Here is a 23,421-nt window from a genome sequence, read left to right as displayed (position 1 = left end):
AGGCTAATTTAATTTTTCGACAGCAACGAAGTCAGGAGCAAAAGCATAACCATCGGTCTACTGTAAAAAAAAGTCTTCCGAATATAGATCGCCCTCTTGGAGCTTTGATTACTTTTGTTCACATCTTAATCATCCTTTAGGGTAACATTGTATCAGATCGTTTCTCTTTCACTGCCTGTTGATTTTTCTAATATGTTTGATAGATCATACACTTGACAAAGGATGCAATATTACATTTCTCCGATATAAAGACTTGTCAGTATTTGTGATGTAGCTTTTTTCCGACTTATTAATTCAGTAAGATCGGAACCTTTACATGAGGAAAAGAGGAAATTCTTTCTTTTCCGTTTATCTATATGGAAATGGCTACAGTCCACACCAGCAACGTTCTAAAATACAAGAAGGTTACATCAAAAAGTCCACTTTATTTTCATATCAGTCTTATCCTTTTGTAATCTACAGTTATTCCAAACCATTGTACCCAAAGTATTTAATTATAAAGAAGCTTTGCAGGACCTTAATTTAGAACAATTTAAAGGCAAAACCCTAACACAGTAATTGGAAATATTCCAAATAATTATAGATTCTATTGCGGACTACGCCAGATCATGGGATAATTAATAAGAAAAGGCTCAAATGGACACTTATATAGAATGGATAAAAACATTAAGATCGCATTCTTAAGGAAAACAATGTGTGAATAATCGACCGTTTTCAGAGACAAAGAGGCTGTGAAATGTCTATCATCTCTTCACAGTATGTATGTTGTTTGAAAAACCTTCAAATGATATTGTCTTTGTATGAAATCTAACTACTGCGAGTGTCTTGTAAAAGGACTGAGAATAAATAAGCCCTCGTGTAATCCCAGATACAAAAATATTATCATTTGACAAAGACGAGATTTTGGCAAATCATATGTCCTTCACTGCTTCAATTAATATAACATTAAACAGCAAATCAGAGGACATACCTTGTTTGTACCTTAGTTTTACACAATTTTGTACAAAAAAAACGCTACATTGACGGCTCATCTGCATGTTTGACTAACAAATTATTCATTTGATTGATAAACATTTGCCTGTTGTGAAAGAGGGTAATCAAATATTGTGAAATTGCTTACTTGCATGGCGATATAACTAAAGAATTTCTGGATAAAGTTAAGGAGAGGGACGAAAGATACCAGAGCGAATGTCAAACTCCTAGATTGAAATAAACTGACAACGCCATGGCTAAAAATAAAAAGACAAACAGACAAATAATAGTACAGAAGACACAACATAGAAAATTACAGACTAAGCAATACGAACCCAACCATAAACTGGGGGTGATCTCAGGTGCTCCAGAAGGGTAAGCAGATCATGCTCCACATGTGTCACTCGTCGTGTTGCTTATGTTATTACAAATCCAGTAAATAGTCTAATTCGGTAGGTCACATTCGTGAAGAAGGAAGGGTATTGTAGTTACGACATAAGGAACATATCCGATATCATCTGTGAAACGATTATTCCATACCGGTCAACCGACTCGTGATGGCGTCCGTAAAATTTAAGTAGGGATGATTTAAACTTAACCATTGGAAACTCTTGGTTTAATGACTTTAGATGAATTTGGCTATTTATTTTAGGTATTTTTGTCATAAAACTCTTCCACGGTTTCGGTAATTATACATCTTCGGATTTCAAATGTTTGGCTTTGAGCGTTCCTGATGAAGGTAAATCCAGAAAAGCGCTTCGAACGCGAACAATAATTAAACGTGTTGTTTTCAATTTTTTAATTAAACTTCCTTTTGAGTAGCAATCCCCTATCAAGGAAATCATGACAGGAAATACAAGCCCGAGAATATAGGTAGATCTCTTCAGAAATTTGTTCTCTCAAAACAAAAGACTTCCGCTTCTTTCCACTTATTTCTATACTTGTATCTCGAATTTGACATCTAATTACTGACAAACGAGGCGATTTTAATTTTGAAATAGTGCATATCGGATATACAATATCAAACTTATTCGATATTCAAGAGCTTGCAGCTGATACCTACTCAGACTTTGCAAAACGTCAACAGAGTATAAACAGAAAGTTGATGAACCAAGGGTATATTAAACAACGTCTCGTCCTTTTTCTAAAACGATTTATCGGAAGATATCAACCCCTATTTGATAAATATTCCGTATCAACTTCAAAAATATCACACGATGGTCATGAAGTATAGATTATGGTGTGTATGAGCTTAAAATTTTGACATTTGATTAGTATTTTTACGTTTTATATTTTCCTCAGCTCGGTATCATTGCTATTTTACTGTTTACATTGGATCTTTCTATTTCTCTTTATACATTTTCTACAAACAAAGTCATCCGTAAATATAGGGTTAACTTTCTACGTATTCGTTGTCATTATATTTCTATAACCAATTAATTTTGCGGTGGGATTGTAAACTAAGACAAAAAGTGCAACGACTTTCAAAACATCGTTACACATGGTTATTGTATTCAGAACAATGCAATCAGATCATTCAACTAAAACTCAATGAATATCGTTAATGAATAAGAAATTCAAACTTCGATATAGGATGCATTTATTAAGAAAATGAAAAGAGAAAAAAATAATTGATTAAGATTTTTTTGGATATCAGGATGAAATACATATACAAGGTATGTCAGGCTTCTGAAATGTTAGGTTTAATATCTAAATTCAATGAAAAAAGTGACAATGCCGATTACATTAAGTCTCAAAACGAATTTATAGATCATAATTTTAGCTATTTCTGCTACAGCCAGCAATTTTTATCTTATTCCAATATCGATTAGTGGCACTTTTATTACAGCCTCTTGGACCTCCATTGTGCATGCGTGCATAATCTTCACAAGTGGTTCCACATTTCCAGCCTCCATAACGATTCATGTAAGTCTGAACACATCCTTTGGCACAATCATAATCCTTTGTACACTCTTCATAACCTGAAAAAAATCAAAAGATAAATTTTATGGAATTGTAACTACTTTCGTCTGAAAGTCGTTTTTGTGAGCAGTAAAAATAGGTTCAACTTAACAATATTTCTTAAAACGTCCTGTTACATGTCCGGAATGGGACATTTTTTAAAAATTTATCTTCACTGGTTGCTACGTATGTTGACGTTTGATTTTTTTGAACTTCAGTGTTTTTGTTGTTCCGTTGTTTTGTTGATGTGTTGTTCTCGATTTAAGTTTGCGCCCGGATTTGTTTTAGCTTAATCGAATAATGACTATTGAACAGTGGTATAATTCTGTCGCCTTTTTTGTATATTCTCCTTTGAGCGCGTAATTGTTACAATGTTTTAGAGGGAGAATTCATAAAACATTTGGGAACATCAAAATCATAAGTCTATTGGCATACTGGCTATAAAGTCGAAGAGTAAGTTAATCAGGTGAAATTGTAACCTCATGCAATTTTAGTAGAACAAGTCAGTACGTAGTCTATTGATAATTACTCATAGAATTAAATATATAAAAAAGTTTGAACATTTAAAATTCTATACGTATCGAAGTTTTGGCTATTCGGTGCTTTAATAGGTATGGTATATCTTTTTGTGATAATGATAGTACTGAAAAATCTCTTTGCAGATTGTAACAATAAACGATAGTTCTTGTTGAGAAAATATCCTAAACTAAAGAGTTATAATTAACAATTGCCAAGAACAAATTGGAAATTTCTGCATTTAAATGTCAACCTAAATTTAACTACCTCTTAATTCAGTTTAATTTAAGTAGGCCTTTGACGATTAAAGAATTTCGATTGAAGGACGACTTAACTTGTCACATCCGATTAAGTGACTCGTTTCTTAAACTTGAATTGTACTTACTGTCACCTGGTCTACCACAGTCAATCCAGTACACTTTCTTTATTTGAAATGGTCCACAGGAATCCGATCCGCCATCATCCGCACATCCAGTTTCTTTGTCACAATTTGATTATACCTATAAAGTAAGTAGCAAATCTGTCATACAACTAATCGAAAGTTTAGAATGAAACGGTTGAGATAAAAGTGCTATGTTACTTTGTTTTAAAATTCTAATTAATAGTACGTAGCAACTGATATTAGCAAAAGAGAACGCAATCTGCGAATATACTCGTATCATGGCTATAGAAAAGACTGAAAATGAAATATAACATTTTTTTTAGAGGCAGCCTCTTTTAATAAGGTTATGATCACGAAACTGATTGATAGTTTTGAATGATTGAGTAATTGATTGACTTTCTTAGTTCTTGATGTAAGTACAGCCTACAATTTTTAAATAAATAAAATGAAAGCTTTATGCACCATTTGTTTCAGTTTTATGTTTGGTTAATTCGGGAATCAACGCAATGACACATAACACTATACATTTTCTGAGCAAGGACACTGATTCTAATATTCAACTTTCCCATTACAAAAACAACAAATGTCATTTATAAAATTGAGAATAGAAATTGGGAATATATCAAAAGCAGATAACAGGCAAGGGCCACCAATGTGTCTTCAAAACAGTAAGAAAATCTCGCACCCGGAGGTGAACATAGTCGTCATACTAAACTCCAAAATATAACAATGAACTACAATTATTAAAAAAAAACACAAATCTAGCAAAGGTCAGAGGCTCCTGACTTGGGACAGGCGCAAAAAAGCGGCGGATTCAACATGTTTTTAAAACCTCAGTCCTCCCTCTATACCTCTAGCCAATATAGAATAAAGAAATATACAGCAATTCGAACAGTAAAATGCAGTTTAAAAAAAGTTCCAGACCGATAACAGAATAGATAACAAAAGAAACTAAGCAAAATAACAATGATACAAGTTTGCATATTTTTTTATTCTACCAAGATTTTAATACCGCAATAAAGCATGTGTACATATACTGTAAGATGAAAACTTCAGGTACAACTACAGAGTATGAGATCTTTTTAACCTATATTCTTTCTCCTTTCATCAGTCAACAGGAATGATTGATTGATTGATTGTTGGTTGCTTAACGAACAATCAATCAATCAACAGGAATGAAGTTACAAAGAAAATCTATAGCATTGTATAAAAAACATAATTAAAACAGTAAGCCTTTTAGTCCAATCAATATTTTTAAATGAAAATCGCATAACCTTATAAGCGGGATAATAAAAAAAATTATTTGTATAGGAATCTCTAGGATAGTATATACTTACTTCACAAATACAGTCTAAGCAAGTGTTTGAAATCCTGAAAGTAAAACTAATTTGTTAGGGGGAAATAAAATCGATTCGGCTATATATATATATATATATCAATATGTGTCAATGCCTTTTTTACTCTTTGTTCTTTCAATGATTCAGATAATTGTATAAAATAATTGCTCTTTGTTCATAAAACTATCATGTGTCCGTTTAATCAGAATAAGATTTACAATGTGTCTTGAAATTCTCACGTAACGGTATAGTTTAAATTAATGATTTTATTTAATCAAAAATGAATACTTATATAAAGCAATTTTATATATGTATAGTTCAATTCAGAAATAAGAAGATGTAAGCAGTAAAATGCAACTTTGTGGCCTTCAACAATGCGAAAAATCCATGCAATATAGTCGGCTATAAAAGGCCCCGACATTGAATGTTGAATTTAACTTCGAAATAATGGTAGACTACAAGGAATTTGAGTACCATTATATGTGTCTCTGAAGAGGATTTTTACTTGTGATAGCTAGGTTGAAATAGAAATAAAAGAGACTAGGATTATTAACTTTAGTTTGTAATCCTCAGTATGAGGACATTAACACTGCAAAGTTTAAGCATGTATTCAGTTGAACATTACAACGATTAATCCAACTCCCAAAAGTCGCAAATAAAAATTAATAGCCCTATTAGATAGAGTTAAGATATGAAAATAATAAGATGAGTTATAAATGCCTATGAGACAATTATCTACAAGAGACCAAATGACAAACCCGCCCCTTTATAATAGACAGTGAAATAATACAATATAATAATAAATTATAAAAAGAGCTTAAGGTGGTACCTAACACTACAGGGAGACAACTCTGTAAAATCAGCTAAACGTTTTAATTACGTTGTGTTGTTAAGGGAATATTAAGCTTCTCAATGATCAAAATAAGTGTTTGTCAAACTGCTATATAACCAGTGTAATTTTTCTGATAAAATGGTTGGTTCAAAATTTTTGAAATTCATATATTTTTGTTAAAGGGTCAAAGTAAATACTTTGTCAAAATTTTATGAAAATTAAACGAGCCAAATTAATTTTAGTGAAAGTGTTGGGTACCACCTTAACACATTACATCGATACAAGGCAGAAACACGTATAAAACATATTGCTGACGTGGAAGGGTATATAAACATTAATACAATTAGTACACATCCAAATACCAATTGATTTAATTGAAGTGTAACAAATAGAGAAAAACACGAAGCCTGGCAGAGATTGGTCTTAATTGTAATATTATTAATTCGTTTATAAGAAAAGATTATCGCATATTGGCTTACAGGTCTTATAATTTAAATGTCAAACGACATACATTATTTGTGTATAGATCACACAGGAACTATTTAAACGTACACGCATCTTTGACTATCCCATTACGATAAGATAAACTTGTACAGCTCCGACTTGTTAAAAACTTTTATGTTTTGAAACGGAAACATTGTCTCTAAAATTTGAAAAGATTTTGTAACTTACCTGCATCTATCAACCCAACATTGATAGTCAAAACTATTACCATGATTTGCAGAGATAACTGAATAAGAAGCATCCTAAAAAATAAAATTGAGCATCAGGCAATGAAATCAACTGAGTATTGCAATATGATGAAAAACAAAACAAGCAAACCGTTAAAGCTGTTGTCATAACTTATTGTTGTTTATTATCTGTTTTTTGCTACATGAATTTTTACAATATAACATAATTGCATAAAGCGTTACCAATTCCAAACGTCTATTATGCGCGCGTATATATATATAGACTTGATAGATGAAAGTGATGGAAAAAAATTCTTATCACAGGCATAGACTACCTTAACCGTATTTGGCACAACTTTTTGGAATTTTGGATCCTCAATGCTCTACAACTTTGTACTAGTTTGGCTTTATAAATATATTGATATGAGCGTCACTAATGAGTCTTATGTAGACGAAACGCGCGTCTGGCGAACTACGTTATAATCCTGGTAGGTACCTTTGATAATTATATGAAACTTCGCTATTTAATTATTTTTTTAAGATACATTTGCTTACCTGAAGCTATCTGTATTTGCTTATTTAAAACAAAATACTGCCAAATTGACGAGAAGTGTTTAAATACCTGTGGATATAACACAAAGAACAATAAATAATTCTAGGCGGTAACAACATTAAAAACTCTAAATTACTAAATGTTGCTATATTGAACAAACTAGGAGGTTAATAAGAAAATATTATTCGAATAACAACTTCTACATTAGTAAGTAAAAATGAGGTAATGCAAATAACATATTAATTTTCACTTCATATAAGTTTTTAATACTCAATTCTGTCAATTTTTGATTTTACTGTCTCTTAGTTTTATTTGAAAATAATTTGAAATGTTTTATTAAAGTCTTATATATTTAAGTTATAAGTCAGCATGCATAATGTTTTATTTTTTACAGTAATAATAATGCAAAAGTCCATTAATAGGTTGAGTATTGCCGGTATCATATGTACCTATAAATTCTTTCAAACATCATTTTCTGAGATTTAATTGACAAAATCGTGTTGAATATTTATCATTCATATGAAACATGCATCTTCAACCGTAGTATGCGTCAAACGGGAAACGTATTGCCTACGTATGAGATCAAAAGCATTTTAGTTAAGTCTTTTTTTTTTCTTTTTTTTTTCTTTTTTTTTTTTTGGTACTGGAGTTTGATTAAAAAAAATATCTACTGTAATCAGCACATTTGAAAAATGTTACTTGTATAAACATTTAGCTTTTAAATTCAAACACTCACCTTTGAAACTGTAGATTCATTGATACCGGCTAAAGGAATTGTGCATGTTTTATAGTGTTGTCATGTGTTAAAGTATATGTCCAAAAAAGGTAATAAACTTGATTTGTTTAATTTCTAAAGTAGTGTTTCTCCATGTTGGCTTATATTTATGGTTATTTGAGCAATGGTTTCAACTTTGACATTTTACATAATTTGACAGGGAAGTCTATACAGTGTCGTCATCTTCAGGAAAGACCTTGAAAATGCAGCTGATTATACAAAAGTATCACGTGCAAGCATTTTTTATATATATATTTTAATAAAAGTGAGAAAGCCTGTTGAAATTTAAAATGTTTAAGACGACTAAGTTATGGAATACTGAAGCAATATTGCCACACATCATTTTTCTACAATTTGGAATATACTTTTCAAGTTGGTTCATGTTTGATGATATTTAATTTATTCCCTCTAGTCATACGACCGGCAAAAAGAGTTCGTCCCTAAAACACATTTTGTACTTGTTTGGCTTTAAAACTATTTTGATCTGAAACGCGCGTCTGGCTTATACATTATAAGACTGGTACTTTTGATAACTATTTGAAAACAGTTTCCATTTTAATTGATAATATCGTTCGCTTATCTTCTCACTCTGATGACTAAAATTTCCAAAGTCCACCGTTGATTATCATTTTAGCAAACATAGCTGACTCCTATATATATAGCTAGTTTTTATGCGACATTTTTATTTGTTTGTTCGAGGGTCTAGGCTACATAAATTATTTTGTTTATGGGTATCAATGGTAACATCTTGGTTTTAAATATATCTTAAAATATTTTCAGAAAATTATATAAAAGTTTTGATTGATTATAATGAACAAGACACTATTATTTCACTGTTTGTGTATAAACAATAATCGATTGAGCTTATTCAATTGATCGTTAATTGATTTTAAACAATCCAAACATCATCAATGAATCTTTCAGGTATAGTGTAATATACACAAAGAAAAAAGTAAAGCACTCCCGCGTTTTTTTCGAATTGACCAATATTACGATAAGGGTCATGGGATCCAGGTACAAGTAGTGGCAACAATAGTAATGCAGCTTAGGACATAACATTACAATACCTTAAAGAAAAAACACAACAAATTGCAAAAAAACGATATTTTTTTAATAGATTGTGTTGCTGCATAAGCCAAATGACTTCAGAATAATGGAAGCCCATCTGACGTCCAATAGCTTTATAAGATAACCCTGATGACCACATGCCGATAATCTGCCATCTTTGAAACTCCGATGTTTGTCTTCGTACCATGTTCCCAGAGTGTGAATAATTTTTTCAAATCCTCGGACTTAAATACTCAAATTTGAAGCGCGGGGAAACTGCATTTTGTAGTTTGCATGGAAGGCATGGTTCGCGTGCATTATACCTCGATATCTTAATGACCGGTCACACCTGTATGGTCACATCTTTGAAAGGACAATGGTCTTGTTAAAATCAATATTTATATTCAAATTAATATTTTTGATTAAAACTATAATGCAATATATCAGGTGTTGGTTAATCTTTTTCTGTGTGTATAAAATTTTGTAAAATCTTGATTAAGACCAGGAACTAGTTTTTGTTATGTGAGCCTACTTAACATAATAGCAAATATAAACTGAATATGTCTTGCAATGTTTTTCTTCTACTTGTAGAATTATTTACATGGAAACAAGTATCTGTTTTCTCCGTATAATTTATAAAGTGTTGAAGGACGTGGTAATAAAATATGTTGATCAATTACATAACCCTAGTTTAATAAATTATATATTTGCTTGTAGATAAAAACAGCGTAAAGCTCGATTTTGCTACAAAATTGAATGTTACTTTTCTATTCAAGTTAAAAATATGTCAGTTGTTTTTTAAATTGTTTCGTCGAATGATAGCTATTGATTTCATCAGTATTCCTGGACTCTCTCTTTTTGAATTTGTCTTGGAGTGTTGTATTTTTGCTGTATCTTTTTTCTTGGTTTATTTATATATAAAATGATTAGCGCAGAGGCGTGTTGTATGCAAAACTAAGGTGCTTTAAATTAGTTTTTGAATTATTAGTATACCATATATCGCTGTTTAATATGATTGCTTCTCCAAAAATTGAAAACTATTTTGACATTCAAATAAATATATTTCCCCCAGGCAAAACCGAATTTTGTTTTTTTATAACGTCATATTTGCGTAACGATGTACCGCCGCCCACCGTCCTCATAAGCCATGTCCTTTTTCCCCTTCTTTTTTTAGTTGTATTCTCAATGCCATTGATATTTGTATAACAAAAACATGTTCGCTCAAGTATTGTGGTGGAATATACATCATTGTACTGTGTACGCAAATGACTTCAAAAATGAGTTTTACTTGTGTCTAGTCAATGTGTTATAAGCTAATACAATACATGTAAATGAACAATCATTCACGTGTACTATCAAAAGGAGATTTCAGTAACAGAAAACATTTATTCAAATTTTATAAATTACTGATTGAAAATTGTTCTTAAAACGCACATACAATAATAAGTGAATATTGGGAATCATTTACACTGTCGTGAGGACTTTCTTGGACTTCCAAAATAATTAGTGTTTTAAATAGTTTGCCATCATATCAATGACAACAGAAATGCAGCACTTTTTACAACAGTGTCTTGTCATTTGAACAATAACATTTTGTATATTACTACTATGTGAAAATTTAGAATCACAACCACTGGACAATATGAATCAAGTCAGGAAAATGACAGTAGATATCTATTCGGTTGATGTGATTGGGGTTTTTTTATTATGCCATTTGAGTTTGGACTCTCCGTGTTTTAAATTTACCTACGAAATTCCGTATTTTTGTTATCCTACTTTCCCTTGAATATTGTGAACTAATAAGTACATAAGTAACATTTTAACAACAATTTTTTATGAAAGCATTTTCATAACTGTACATAAACGATTTGGATTGGTAGGCATACGTCACTAATGTGTAATTTAAGGTTCTTAAAACAAAATATTTAGAAGCCAACTTGAAGTCTCAAACATAGAAAAGTATATTCACCATATTTAACGATCTAAATCATTTGTAGCTCAATAGCTTTGAATATAAAATTCCGCCATCAACACGCAATTCGTCAAAGGTAAATACGTTAACGAAGAAAACCAATGACAATGTTTTAAACATTGGAAAGGCTCATCTATATGTGGTGTGTTGTAAAACTAGTCTAGTTGCACTCATCCTATTGTTTAGTGGATTTAGACACGTTAAATTGAAAGCGTTCACTAAAAACCTTTATCAAATATCTATCTTACACAGTAATAATAGAAAAATGAAAACACAGGTTTGAGGAAACACATCAATAATTACTAGAATAGTATACCACATCCAAGAATATTCGTAGCTATACGAAAATGGCTTATTATGGTTTTATGTTATTTTAAACCCCATTTTAATTTTATTCCATAGTTTTATGGCTTGCAATAAAGGTCATTAACTGTTTGACACAAATTTATAGTCGTGCACTGTTCGCTTACCCCTACGTGCTTTTATTTATTTGTGTCTTATAACTGCTATTTCAGTGATGCATACCTCACTTATCCTGTCATTCAATTAATGTATATAAAAATCTTATATCAAACCTATACTGTATTTAAATCGAATTATGATGGCTAATCATGCATTAACTAGTTCAATGTTGTCAGTTTATCACTTTTTTCCGAATTTTGTTGATTGGAGTCTTTTAGGTTTTTATTTCATAATTTTCATAGCATTGAGTATTGTCACCACTGGTTGTCTTCCTTTTGTAATAACAGACAGCAGAAATAATTAGTATGATTAAAGCTACAAGTATGGCACATCCAACACCTAAATACATTGGTATTTTATTACTGTCTTCTCTATCGTGGTTTGTGCCTGAAAAATACAAAATATGAGATCTTGTAAGATGAAGCTACGTTCCATCAGAAAGCCGTGTACAATAAGTAATGGTAGTTAAGTTAGAAATGCACTTTTACACGTTATCATCAACATATATTTAATATTTGTCATAGCTTCTGATATTATTGTTGATTTATCCTGTTATATTCAATCATATTCATACTACATTCAGTACCTTTTGTAAACTGTAAGTGTTTAATTAATAAATTAAAGGTTCTAATAATTTACGAAACTTGTACGCATCACCACGTCATTCAAACATCCAAATAAAGACACATGAAGGAACGAATTGATGCTGTTTTTAATAAATTAATCCATGACTCAATATGAAATTCAAAAATATTGATGATCACTTATGGTCCTGCATTATAGTATGCCAATATCTGGGTTTTTTTTAAATGAATGCACAAGGTCCTGCTTTTTTCATTCTATTATTTTTTTTACACTTTTACTTGGTATGTGTTTGTGTTGGTTTCAATTCAGGGAAATGTAATGTTGTAGTTGGCTTTATTAGCTTTCAGTGACTGCGAGTTCTCCTATATCGGGTCTTTATGTATTGTGTCTTCTGTATTAGTATTTGTGTTTCGTGTCGGCCTGATGATTGAAACTCTTTCCTACTGATTCGATCTGTTATTATGTTCTGCATTTTCATAAATGTCAATTAAACAAATAAAAATCATGTACCTTAGAAAATTTAAAAGTATCAATTAGTACATATCGAATGGATAAAGACGTCGTTACCCCACTCGACAAATTAATGAGCTTGTGCAAAGCTGTAAATAACTAGTACTGTAAGTCAATAATTCTTTAGAATCGGTTATCAATATATGACATTGTGCAATGTCAAACTTAAAGTATCGACTTGATGTAGAAATCTAAGCGTTGAAAAATAGTTATCAATGTGTAGCTTATTTCCTTTTTTAAAGCAGCTATTCGTTCGAAAAAATTCAGTATTGAAAAATGCATAATTGGTTTCCAGAGGTATGACAACTACCTGTTGAAATTAACTTTAATTTTACCTAACAAATATATCTTATCCCAGGCAGAAAACCCTAGCCGTATTGGGCACAACCTTTTGGAACTTTTTGTCCTCATTGCTCCTCAACTTTGTACTTTTTTTTGGCTTTCGAACTTTTTTCATCAGAGCGTCACTGGTTAGTCGTGTGGGGACGAAACGCGCGTCTGTCGTATCAAATTTTAAATCTTGCACCTTTTGTTAGCTATTATTCGTTTGTTTCTCTGTCTTTTATGTCTTCCCATTTATTTTTATTGGAGACCTATCATGTAATGTTGTCATTTTAATGTTAAATTTAACATTGCAATTAAAGCGGGAGGTTTGGCATGCCACAAAACCAGGTTCAACCCTCCATTTTTTTTTATTAAAATGTCCTGTACTAAGTCAGGAAAATGGCCATTGTTATATTATAGTACGTTTCTGTGTATGTTACATTTTAATGTAATGTTTCTGTTGTGTCGTAGTTCTCCTCTTATATTTGATTTCCCCCAGTTTTAGTTTGTAACCCGGATTTGTTTTTTTTCTCAATCGGTTTATGAATTTCGAACAGCAGTATACTACTGTTGTCTTTATATAATGTCAATCAAAACAACCAATCAATTTCACGACACCTGTTTCCTAATTTATTTTTTTTACTTTAAATCTTCAAACAGTCCATTTTTTATTCCTTCATCAGAATGTGTTTTACACACTCCAAAAAGAATTCTTTCTTAATATTTGTTTGTTCTCTACATTAAAAGTATCATTGTTTTGGGAAATACAAATGCTGTCCTGGAAGGTACTAAAAAATTAATCTTGCACACTATAGGACGAATGATATAAGAATAAAAATGTAACACAATTATTTGCGTTAAACAAATAAGCCTGCCTACATAAGTTGAATATGAATATTTCTTCAGCAAATATCTACTTTTTATAATTTAACACTATCAAACTTACGTTGAAATCAACACATGATTCATATATAACTTAGTTATAGAAAAGTGTCGAAATTGAGTCTGAATAGCTATGAAAAGTTTGAAATGTGAAAATTTAATGTTTACTTGTGGTCACACGTGCAGTTGTATTTGGTGCGCCTTCCAGTATATAACTTATACGAAAACCTTCCCTTGCAACTGTGTTGTCAGTTACGAAAAAAACATACATTTCGCCGTATGTACTCTGCACTGTGAACGGGACTGTGTCAAGATGTCCACAGCAAGTCTTTTTAAGTAGAGCTGCGCTTGCGTTTGTACCTGTCAAATAAAACAAGAAAAATTGTATTGGACGGTCAACAGATGCTTCTCTACGATATATATGAACATAAAGATATGAATCACATCGTCAAGAAATTTGAACTTAAGCGCATATAAATTATCAAGGACTTGTGCATTACTTAAACATCTGTGATTAAAAAAAAGTTTGATAATCAAAGTAAATTTGACTGAATATTTTTTATCAATAAGAAGCAACAGATATTTTCCGATGTTCAATATTACCCACCATCCTTTTTTAATGTTTAGTAGCACATGCAATACCTTGCATATCAATAAACGATACCAGATCAGTTGCTATGCCAAATACTCATTTTGAAATTTGTTTCTCGTCAATGATGTTCCAAACCAAAATAATCATATTCACAAAAGAAATTTTTGGTGAGAAGCTTTGGTTCAATACAGTTTTAAATCATGCAAGCTATTTAATTTTGCTTTTGAAACATAACACTCTATGACTTTTTGGGCAAATAATATTAAAGAACCATATTTTATTCGAACTACAGGGTCCAAATACACAAATATTGCCCTTTTAAATCGCCATTCATAAGATTTCCCATACATATTTCACCAGTTGAATTTACTCTTTATAAGAACAAGTATATCAATAAGTTTTGAAACTTTATGAAAAAAACCAAGACAACATAAAACATGTATAAATTTCTATGAAATATTTGCTTTGAACAAATCATTCTACGATTAAAAAAAATTGCAACTTTTTATAAATTAAATATGTACACACGAAAGAGAAACCTTCGATCGAGTTTCAAGTTATATGTTGTATTTTCAAAATGCAGGTCCTTAGGAATTGTCTAAATACAAAAATAAAATTGATTTCTTGCAAGTCATCATGACTGCTTAAGGTCAATATAAATAGTAATATATTCGCGTTTTGAAAAAAAGATAACCATTATTAAAATAATGGACTGTTGTCATGGATGCTCGAATAAACAAAATTTTTAAAACAAACCAAATAAAGTAGGAAGTTGTGGAGTAATGAGGAACAAATATTGCGAAAGGTTTAGCCTCGTATAGCTAGGATAATCTATTTCTGTGGTAGAACTTAGATTGTTCAATAGATGTGTTGATTAAAAACAAATCTTTTCATTCATCGCAAAGACGGAGGCATTATCATCCAGGTTTTTGTTGGTATTACTCTTGTTTTTATCTCTGCAGATTTAAATTGTATCTATTAAATAATATGTATACGAAATGTGTGGCACAAGCATAGATCAATGTATTAGATTGTGTTGATTATCCAAGACAATCTTAGGGGGGAAAAACGACCGTTTAGTCAATAAGGAAATTATCACATACCATCATAAACAAAGATTTCATCAAATAAACAATGTCCTTTGGCATCCTCTAGGACACATACTATAAATTCTATCGTGATAGTGTAATTCAGAGTTTGTCCTGTTATTAACCACTCTCGTGAATAATTTCTGAAACGAAAAAATAATATTGCATGTACCTAGCTAGACTCGGACTTAACAAATTATGTCTACTATTTACCATTTAAAATGTGATTTACCCTTTTGAGTAATTATATATAAATTCGGAACTACAAATGGTTTTTGTCATCGCAATTCTACGTTTTCATATTTAAAATATATTTATATATTCGTTTACACATAATCATCACTTTAAATGTAACTGTACTATTTTAATTATTTTTTTTATAATCTGCAAAATCGAGTATCAGCATTATACAGAACACAATGTTTATATCAAAATCATGTCTCTGTGATGACCATTAGTACAAGATAAAAAAAAAAGAATTTCGCCTCATCAGAGTATAAAGCCACACGTTTGGTATCATAACACAAATATCATGATGATAGAATGTATATGTATAAGTTAATTGAAAAAGAACTTATATGTGACAACTCGCAGTTTGTAGTTTCCAATCATTTAATTTAGTTCTTGAGAAAAATGTTCTCGATAATTTGTCACAATTTTTTTTAAAGGGGCATTATGTCAAATTCATGTTCACTGATTTAACTCAAATTCTCGTATTTGATTAATAAAATACATAAATGTACATCCAAATTACAATAAGTCTAAAATAAATAATTAACCATGTATGGATTCAAACATATATATCAGCATTTCGTGTGTATCTTATTCGAAACGCCATCTAATTCACCATCGAGATGACCTCCGAAGACTACCGACGATAATATGAATATGATCATGTTCTATTTATACGAAAAAATTAGTTTTTTTTAAATTTCGGTTTTATTTAAACTTGAAACAAAACATTTCGTATTTATTTATTTTGATGTCTAAATCGAAGATAATGCCCATTGTTCTGATAGTAATTTAATAATGACTGGCAAATATATAAGTCGTATCGCCGTGACGACGCAACTAAATAATGAATGTCCCGCAGATTTGTATAGTATTTTCCCGGATCAATCGCACCCGCAAAGTGGAAAGGGATTAATATAAGTTGCAATAACTTGTTTCCCAATCCACTATCAATAAACATGTTTAAACTGATCGAAGATATTACAATAAGTTTTACAGCAGATCTTGTCCTAATTCGACGTTCCCCATTTTGTTTTAATCAGCACTTCAACGTTGGTATAAGATTTTGGAATTTTATAGTGATTTTACTTACCATAAAGAATTGATTTATTACAGTAAAAGGGTGAAAGCTTTGTTATTCATTTAAAGAAATATGTCGAAATGTAAATGTGGTACACAGACTTTGTGTTGTATTTCATTGGTACTTACAAATTTTCTAGATGTATTATTATATGACTTATTTTTTTTAGCAGCATGCAGTAGTATTTGTTTTTCAGAAAATGTATGTGATAAATCTCACCTAAAGACCCAAACGATCTAATTCTATATAGACATCATTACAAGACAGTAAAGAATGCATGTTTTCATTTCCTTAAAAGAATTTGTAACATTTATTTTTGGACAGTATTGATTATTGAGTATATCGTCTTAAAGTGTTACTATCGCTGATTTTATTTAATATGTGCAAAGCCTTCAAAAGTTTTCTTTTTTTTTCTTTTAAGGGGATTTGGTAAGCACATCCATCCGTCTATCTTACCCTTCCGGATAATAAGTTGTTCCATTGTACGTGTCATGTGATACAAATGTCTGTAGGTAAGGAGTTGCTGTCAGTTGAATTGCAGCATTGACATTATCTATAAAAGAAATTAATCAGTTTATAAAAAGTTATTAAAAGTGTGTAGTCAAGACTGATCTTCGTCTACATGCGTCTTATCGATGACGCTCGAATCAAAAAAGTTGAAACGGCCAAATAAAGTACGAATTTACCGTGAATTGAGCATCCAAAATTCCGAAATGTGATGCCAAATTCAGCTAAGGTTATTTATTCCTGTGATAAATTTATAATCATGACTATATCAATGATAGTTTACATCAACACATAATTTAAAACCCTTGTTAGGGATTAAAACGGTAAAACAATTGATCAAAAATAAAATGACATCAAAAGATTGAGAATTAAACAAATTAGCTGGCATGTCAGTAACTGCTTGTCGTCTGTTGTCAATTTATGTATTATTGTCATTTTGCTTATTCTCTTCTGTATTCTTTTCTGACATCGGACTCAGACTTCTTTTAAATTGAATTTCACTGTGCGTAATGTTGTGTTCTTCATTACATAGAGGCATAAAGGAGTTAGTATTGAATGATTTTCTTCATTTTAGTTCATGTATATATCTTTCGAAGTTTAGTGTGACGTGCATTTTAACTGAACTAGTACATATGTTTGTTTAGGGGCCAGCTGACGCTCGCCGCAGGGTGTGGGATGTTCTCCCTATGTTTGTTCCTGGTATCCGTTTTAGAACTTGGACTCTTTTTTCCGTCTTTGGTCGGGGTTGTAGTCTTATTCGCAATTTCGATTCTCAATTTGTATTGATGTGTAGTCATGAGATATGATAATTCTTTACTTTGAAAAAAAAATATATCGTTTCGTGGTATTGTTTTTGTGTGTGTTTTTTTAGGAGAGTGTAGCTTAAGCCATGAGTTTTTTAAGAAAATGTTGCTTTATGAAGTTATAAATGTACCTCTTTTTTGTATAATGACTGTGAATACTGTCAGGCAAACGACTGCTGTATGTGCCATCAAAAGAGTGCTGGTATGGCTCATTTTAACTTTTTGGTATATAAACTTCCTTCTTTACGCTTGCTATAAATATTTTCTTTGTGAAAGGTTTTCGGTACTTTCTATTCTATACATTCAATTATACTGAACAAATGTAAACATATTTTATTACATTGTATAGATTAATACATTTAAATAGTTTGCATTCAAAATAAGATGTGGAGTGCTCGTTTTAAATAAATGGGAATATACATTATATTTTCATCTGCATTTTAAATTTATATACTGTGGATTCATTATCATTCGTTGGTTACCGATTTTCTAAGTTTTTGTTATTGAAGATGAATCATGAACTTAAAAGTTGACGAAGTATATATATTCTCAAACGATCAGCTGATAAGAATCATCGACATTCTGAAAGTTTATATTTTTCAATTTCCATTTCCAGTGTTTTTGTGTCTATATGACCAGATAAGAATATTTGTATGTTCTGAAATAAGAATAACATTATTACATGACATCATATCTTTAAAAGAATAAGCCATTTTATATACATTGAAGATAATCTGAGATATTGGATAGAGGGTCTTTATATCTGTCTTCTTAAAGCTTATGCCATTTTGAGCTTTCATTTATTTATTCATTATTTCCCCCACCAAAATAGTCTCATTTCTATATGTTCTGCTTGATGTTCTTGGCCCATAATTATATGTCCTGCATATCCAACATCGCCCCTTCTGTGTAATATTCTAGCTTGATATTTCTACTTTTCGTACGTATTCTTAATAAGACAATCAAAATAAATTCTTACAGATAAACATACAATAAGAACATGATGGGTGTAACTTTGATAAATACTATATAATAGACATGTGTTTGTGTGTGTTAGTTTAGTAATTATTTTATTCAAATAATTTGAATTGGATTGGGCAACAGGCATAGCCATTAACACAAATTTAAAAGTTATTTTGACAAAATTGACTGCTAGTTTTATGTTTTAAATAACAAAGAGTTATTTCTAAACACTATATGAAATATAATTGTTCAAAGTGCTTTCCAATTGCCATTTATAAGGAACTGTGGCACGATAAATACAATTGACCCCTATCCTGAAACGTGTTTAATGTCTAGAAGTATCATATCAAATTGTTTCCTCAATATGATACCATCCTAAACAGATTGACGAATACATTTGTCATTAAACAACATTTTATTGTAGTTAGTTTCCTTTTCTTTCCGTCGTAATTCCGGTTAGAAATAACTCCTCGTGTTTAAGTCTCGAAGTATGTACTAACTTGTAATTATCAGACACATATATTGTCATAATTTATACAGTGTACGAGATAAGATTGAAGTAAGTTGGTGAATATCTATCATAAGATTATATTGAATAATATTCATAATTTTAAACACGAGGTTAATTGTTTAACTTTAGCGTAAGACATTGGTTACTGCTTTAATCATTTTGATACATTTGATTTGTTTCTTCTTGGTTTTATCTAAGCGCATGATCTTGTCACAAACAGAAACTGGGTGTATCTGTGACTGGGAAATGTGTTGGCCTGGAACCACACACACACAATAAACAGTATGACAAGTCTGCACGGACTCTAACTCTGGGACTAGCTCTTGTAACAAAAGACGACTCTGGTTAGCGCGATGTATAATTTAATAAGTTCAGCATGGAATACAATTGTACAGAGTTGGAACTGCTCAGTGTAATAATAAATCCAATCTGCCACATTAAAATAACAACATAGTTTATATAACAGACCAAAAACTACTTGAATAGACTTGACAAATATTTCTCTAAATGAGTAAGAAAATTCAATTAAGGGATTACAGAAAAAGTAACACATAGAAAATAATTAACAAAAGAACATTCAGACTTATTGATGGAATTAAATGTTTGGTTTTCATATATCATTTTGAAGTAAAATGTCGCTAATTGAAAAAAAAATTAAAACATGAAATTAGATTAGCTTAATTTTCTAAACTTGACTTAAATCTTAAGCTTGCACAATAAAAATAACAAAATCCCTTAGTGAAATATTGCAAATATAACAAAACAGTGATTTTACAAAATCTTTTACAAAATGTCCGAAAAGTCTCAAATCAATTTTTGTCCATTTTTCCACTGTGACAATCTTATAATACATGCATGTATGTATTTTGAACGAGACAATAATGATAAACAGCCAGATGTATATTTTCTGTATATTTTCTGTATATTTTCATATTAGATACTGTCTCATTTATATTTACTCTCAAACTCTCGTTAGTAGTTGTTGTGATTTAAATACTCATCCAGAATAATTAATTGTTTCAGGTGAAAACAGAGATGGAGAAAGAGTGCCTGCTTCTTCTTGTGTTTATACTGTCGGTTTACTCTTGGGATCCTGATGCTGGGTATGTTCCATCTTGGACCAAAATGCCGGGAGTGTCTGTAAAGGCTACATCTGGTGCAAACCATGCTGCAAATATAATAGACAATGATGACAACACACATTGGACTTCTGGATCATGTCTTCCATCAGGGTATGTACCACGTGCTGACGAAAACATCCTACTAAATGCCTGTAGCAATGGCCATTGTAGTGCTGAATGTGGACCTGCAAATGACCTGGTAAAGTTGACGGATGGAAATTTCTATACATTGTCAAATGTAAATGTAAACACTAACACAACAGGTCAACAAAAAGCCAAAATGATGATACATTTCCTAACTCCAATAGATCTACATTTATTATCGGTATGGGGTATCTATAAAACTGAAACAGAGCTACGTGTTACTTACTGGAATGCAACAACAGAAGTTTTGAAATCTTTGCAGCATGCTGACAATTATAAACAAATCACAATCACGAAGGTTCTCGACAACGTAAAAGAAATATTATTGGAATCAAATAGCAACTTTCAGCTAAAAGAAATCGCCTCAATTGGCTCAAAGGGCTGCAGGGAACGTATAACCGTGGATTTGGGAACGCTAAGAGAAGTCGGAATGGTTCGGACAAGACATTGGGCCGGGTCTAATTCCGCAACTGTTCTAACGATGCTATTTTCGGCTGACAACATTGCCTTTACTCATAACGTGTCATTAATTCCAAATGCACTGCATGCCGTCAACACAGACTTAAGTCCAGCGAGGACCGTTCGATACATCCAACTAGAGTATCAACTGTTCCAAAAGAACTATGAAAAAGTTTATTGTTGGGAGATTGACGCATGGGATCATTTAACGTTATGGGGCAAACCAGTTATTGCTAATACACAGAAAAACACAATAAGGAATATACTTGGAGTCAATGGTATATGGGGGTGGCAACACAGTAAATACAGTAGTTTGTTGAACAGCAATGAAGGTCCAAATTTATACAATGCCGTTGCTTCACATGCAAGAAATTATCATAACTTAGACTGGGACGTTACAAGTCCAAGTAAAGACCCTCAGTATTGCGAAATGGAAAATAACCATGGTACCCAGGCTAAAAGTTGGCTTAATTGGGATACTGAATATTCCGCATGGCGAAAAGCAAACCTTGTGATCGATGTTTCATTTCAGTTTACGAATAAGTCTTTTCCTCAGAAAGTTTGGCAAAGCCCCGAAATAGAAGCGTTCAATTTAGGGAAACATTTTGCTCGCCATTTTGGTGCAGCTCATGGTAATGGCCTGGTTGACGCAGTTGAAATCGGTAACGAACCTTGGGATTATGAGGCGAGTTTTTACAATAAGATTTTAAAAGGTATGAGTGCAGGTCTAAAAGAAATCGATCCGAAAATCAAAATTCTTCCTGGCGCTTTCCAGGCTCACGATAAGCATGATACTGGAAACTACATTGGCACTCGCGTTACACAGAATCTTGCTGTGAACATTAGTGTGGTTAATTTTCACACCTATAGCTTCAGAACAAACAGTAACGGAGTTCGCATAGGAACTTATCCAGAACACCCAGATTCTTCATTTAACAGCATAAGAAACATAGTTCGATGGAGAGATAGTAATATGCCATCAAAGCCGATATGGGTGACTGAATGGGGATGGGATGCCGATGGTAAAGGAGAAAGCTGCACATTTCCTGAGTGTGTATCGGAAGCAGCGCAAGCATTGTACGGTATAAGAGGACTTCTAATTCTCGCGAGATCTAACGTCCAAAAAGTCACATGGTTTTTCTATGCAAATTCGCAGTATTGTCATACATTGTTCTGTCGAAGTGGCTTAACTGCTTCCACAACGCATAACTTTGTGAAGAAAAATGTATTTTATGCTTTTGAAGGAATACTTAATCTTATTGGTGACAAATACTTCTTAGGAATTTACCAAGAAAATGACAATGGTTATGTTTATTTATTCGGGTCATCTCAAGCTCACGTGACAGGGTCGTCTATGTCACGACAACAACTCCTCCAGCATGCCTCACACATTGTAGCATGGAAACCTGTAGATATTTCTGAAGTGTCTATCTCAACGATTCGTGTACAGCTAGGTAGTGCCATCGATCACGTTTCGGTACATAAATTTACAGGTCAGTTTCCCGCAATTAATAAGACGAATGTATCTGTCAACGGAACCGTCTTGGATATAAAAATGTCTGCACATCCAGTTGTTGTCGAGCTTCGTCCGTCAAATATTGGCACTGGGCAAATTGTTGGTTAGCAAGTGAATAATTTTTAATCATATAACTCCAGTGATTTCGAAACATTAAAACTGGTTTTGCACATAATGTTGTTAATAAACACGATAAAAGGTAATTTTTAAAATTGTCTGATGTTAAGAGAACAAAATTAAAAAAAAAAACACTGCTTGGCACAATGCTCAATCAAACATAAGGAGAACTTCATAAAAATCAAAATTAGTTATTGTCTTTTCCATTTCTACATCAATAGATTATTTTCTTAAGGATAATGTACCCTTCTGTTGATTCAATGCTAAACATATGGAAATTTTATAGAAAATCCACAGCCTTTATCCTTGTACTATCATATTTAGCAATTTGATGACTGATAGATATAGGATTATTGCATGTTGTGCTAGCGTAAACAAGTTTATTAATGTAGCTATTGGTTAAAACAGATAAAAATATGGACCAAATCAAGTACACCTTTTAGGGTGCGCTCGACTTTTGTGACTCAGCACGAGGTATTTGGGAATTTACAGCTAGGTTGGTTAGA

At 31.7% G+C, this 23,421-nt stretch overlaps 2 protein-coding genes and 1 pseudogene across 2 annotated transcripts; 1 reads left to right on the top strand and 2 right to left on the bottom strand.

Annotated features, from left to right (window-relative positions):
• Positions 1 to 2,555: 2,555 nt before the first annotated feature.
• LOC139485330 (lysozyme-like) lies at positions 2,556 to 7,983 on the bottom strand (annotated as a pseudogene).
• A 3,462-nt stretch (positions 7,984 to 11,445) lies between these two features.
• LOC139485329 (zinc metalloproteinase nas-39-like) lies at positions 11,446 to 18,338 on the bottom strand. The gene is made up of 5 exons (XM_071269748.1): positions 18,216 to 18,338; positions 17,231 to 17,327; positions 15,478 to 15,605; positions 13,951 to 14,142; positions 11,446 to 11,868 (listed from the first exon to the last, which is right to left on the bottom strand). Exons 1-5 carry the CDS (start codon positions 18,295 to 18,297, stop codon positions 11,696 to 11,698), a joined length of 672 nt encoding a protein of 223 aa, XP_071125849.1. The 5' UTR covers positions 18,298 to 18,338; the 3' UTR covers positions 11,446 to 11,695.
• A 1,136-nt stretch (positions 18,339 to 19,474) lies between these two features.
• Positions 19,475 to 23,001, top strand: LOC139485328 (uncharacterized). Its single transcript, XM_071269747.1, has 2 exons — positions 19,475 to 19,606; positions 20,582 to 23,001. The coding sequence occupies exon 2, from the start codon at positions 20,594 to 20,596 to the stop codon at positions 22,904 to 22,906; it is 2,313 nt and encodes a 770-aa protein (XP_071125848.1). The 5' UTR covers positions 19,475 to 19,606; positions 20,582 to 20,593; the 3' UTR covers positions 22,907 to 23,001.
• Positions 23,002 to 23,421: the final 420 nt, after the last annotated feature.

Source organism: Mytilus edulis, chromosome 8, assembly GCF_963676685.1.
Source record: "Mytilus edulis chromosome 8, xbMytEdul2.2, whole genome shotgun sequence".
Taxonomy (NCBI): domain Eukaryota; kingdom Metazoa; phylum Mollusca; class Bivalvia; order Mytilida; family Mytilidae; genus Mytilus; species Mytilus edulis.
Note: the sequence above shows the minus strand (reverse complement) of the source record. Positions and strands in the feature narration are given on the sequence as shown.

Coding starts and splice junctions, on each gene's coding strand:
- LOC139485329 (XM_071269748.1), bottom strand. CDS start 18,297: ATGAGCCATACCAGCACTCTTTTGATGGCACATACAGCAGTCGTTTGC. Junction 14,143..15,477: donor TGAAATCTTTGTTTATGATG/GTATGTGATAAT, acceptor TTTATTTGACAG/GTACAAACGCAAGCGCAGCT. Junction 11,869..13,950: donor AACTGCACGTGTGACCACAA/GTAAACATTAAA, acceptor TGTATTTTTCAG/GCACAAACCACGATAGAGAA.
- LOC139485328 (XM_071269747.1), top strand. CDS start 20,594: ATGGAGAAAGAGTGCCTGCTTCTTCTTGTGTTTATACTGTCGGTTTAC.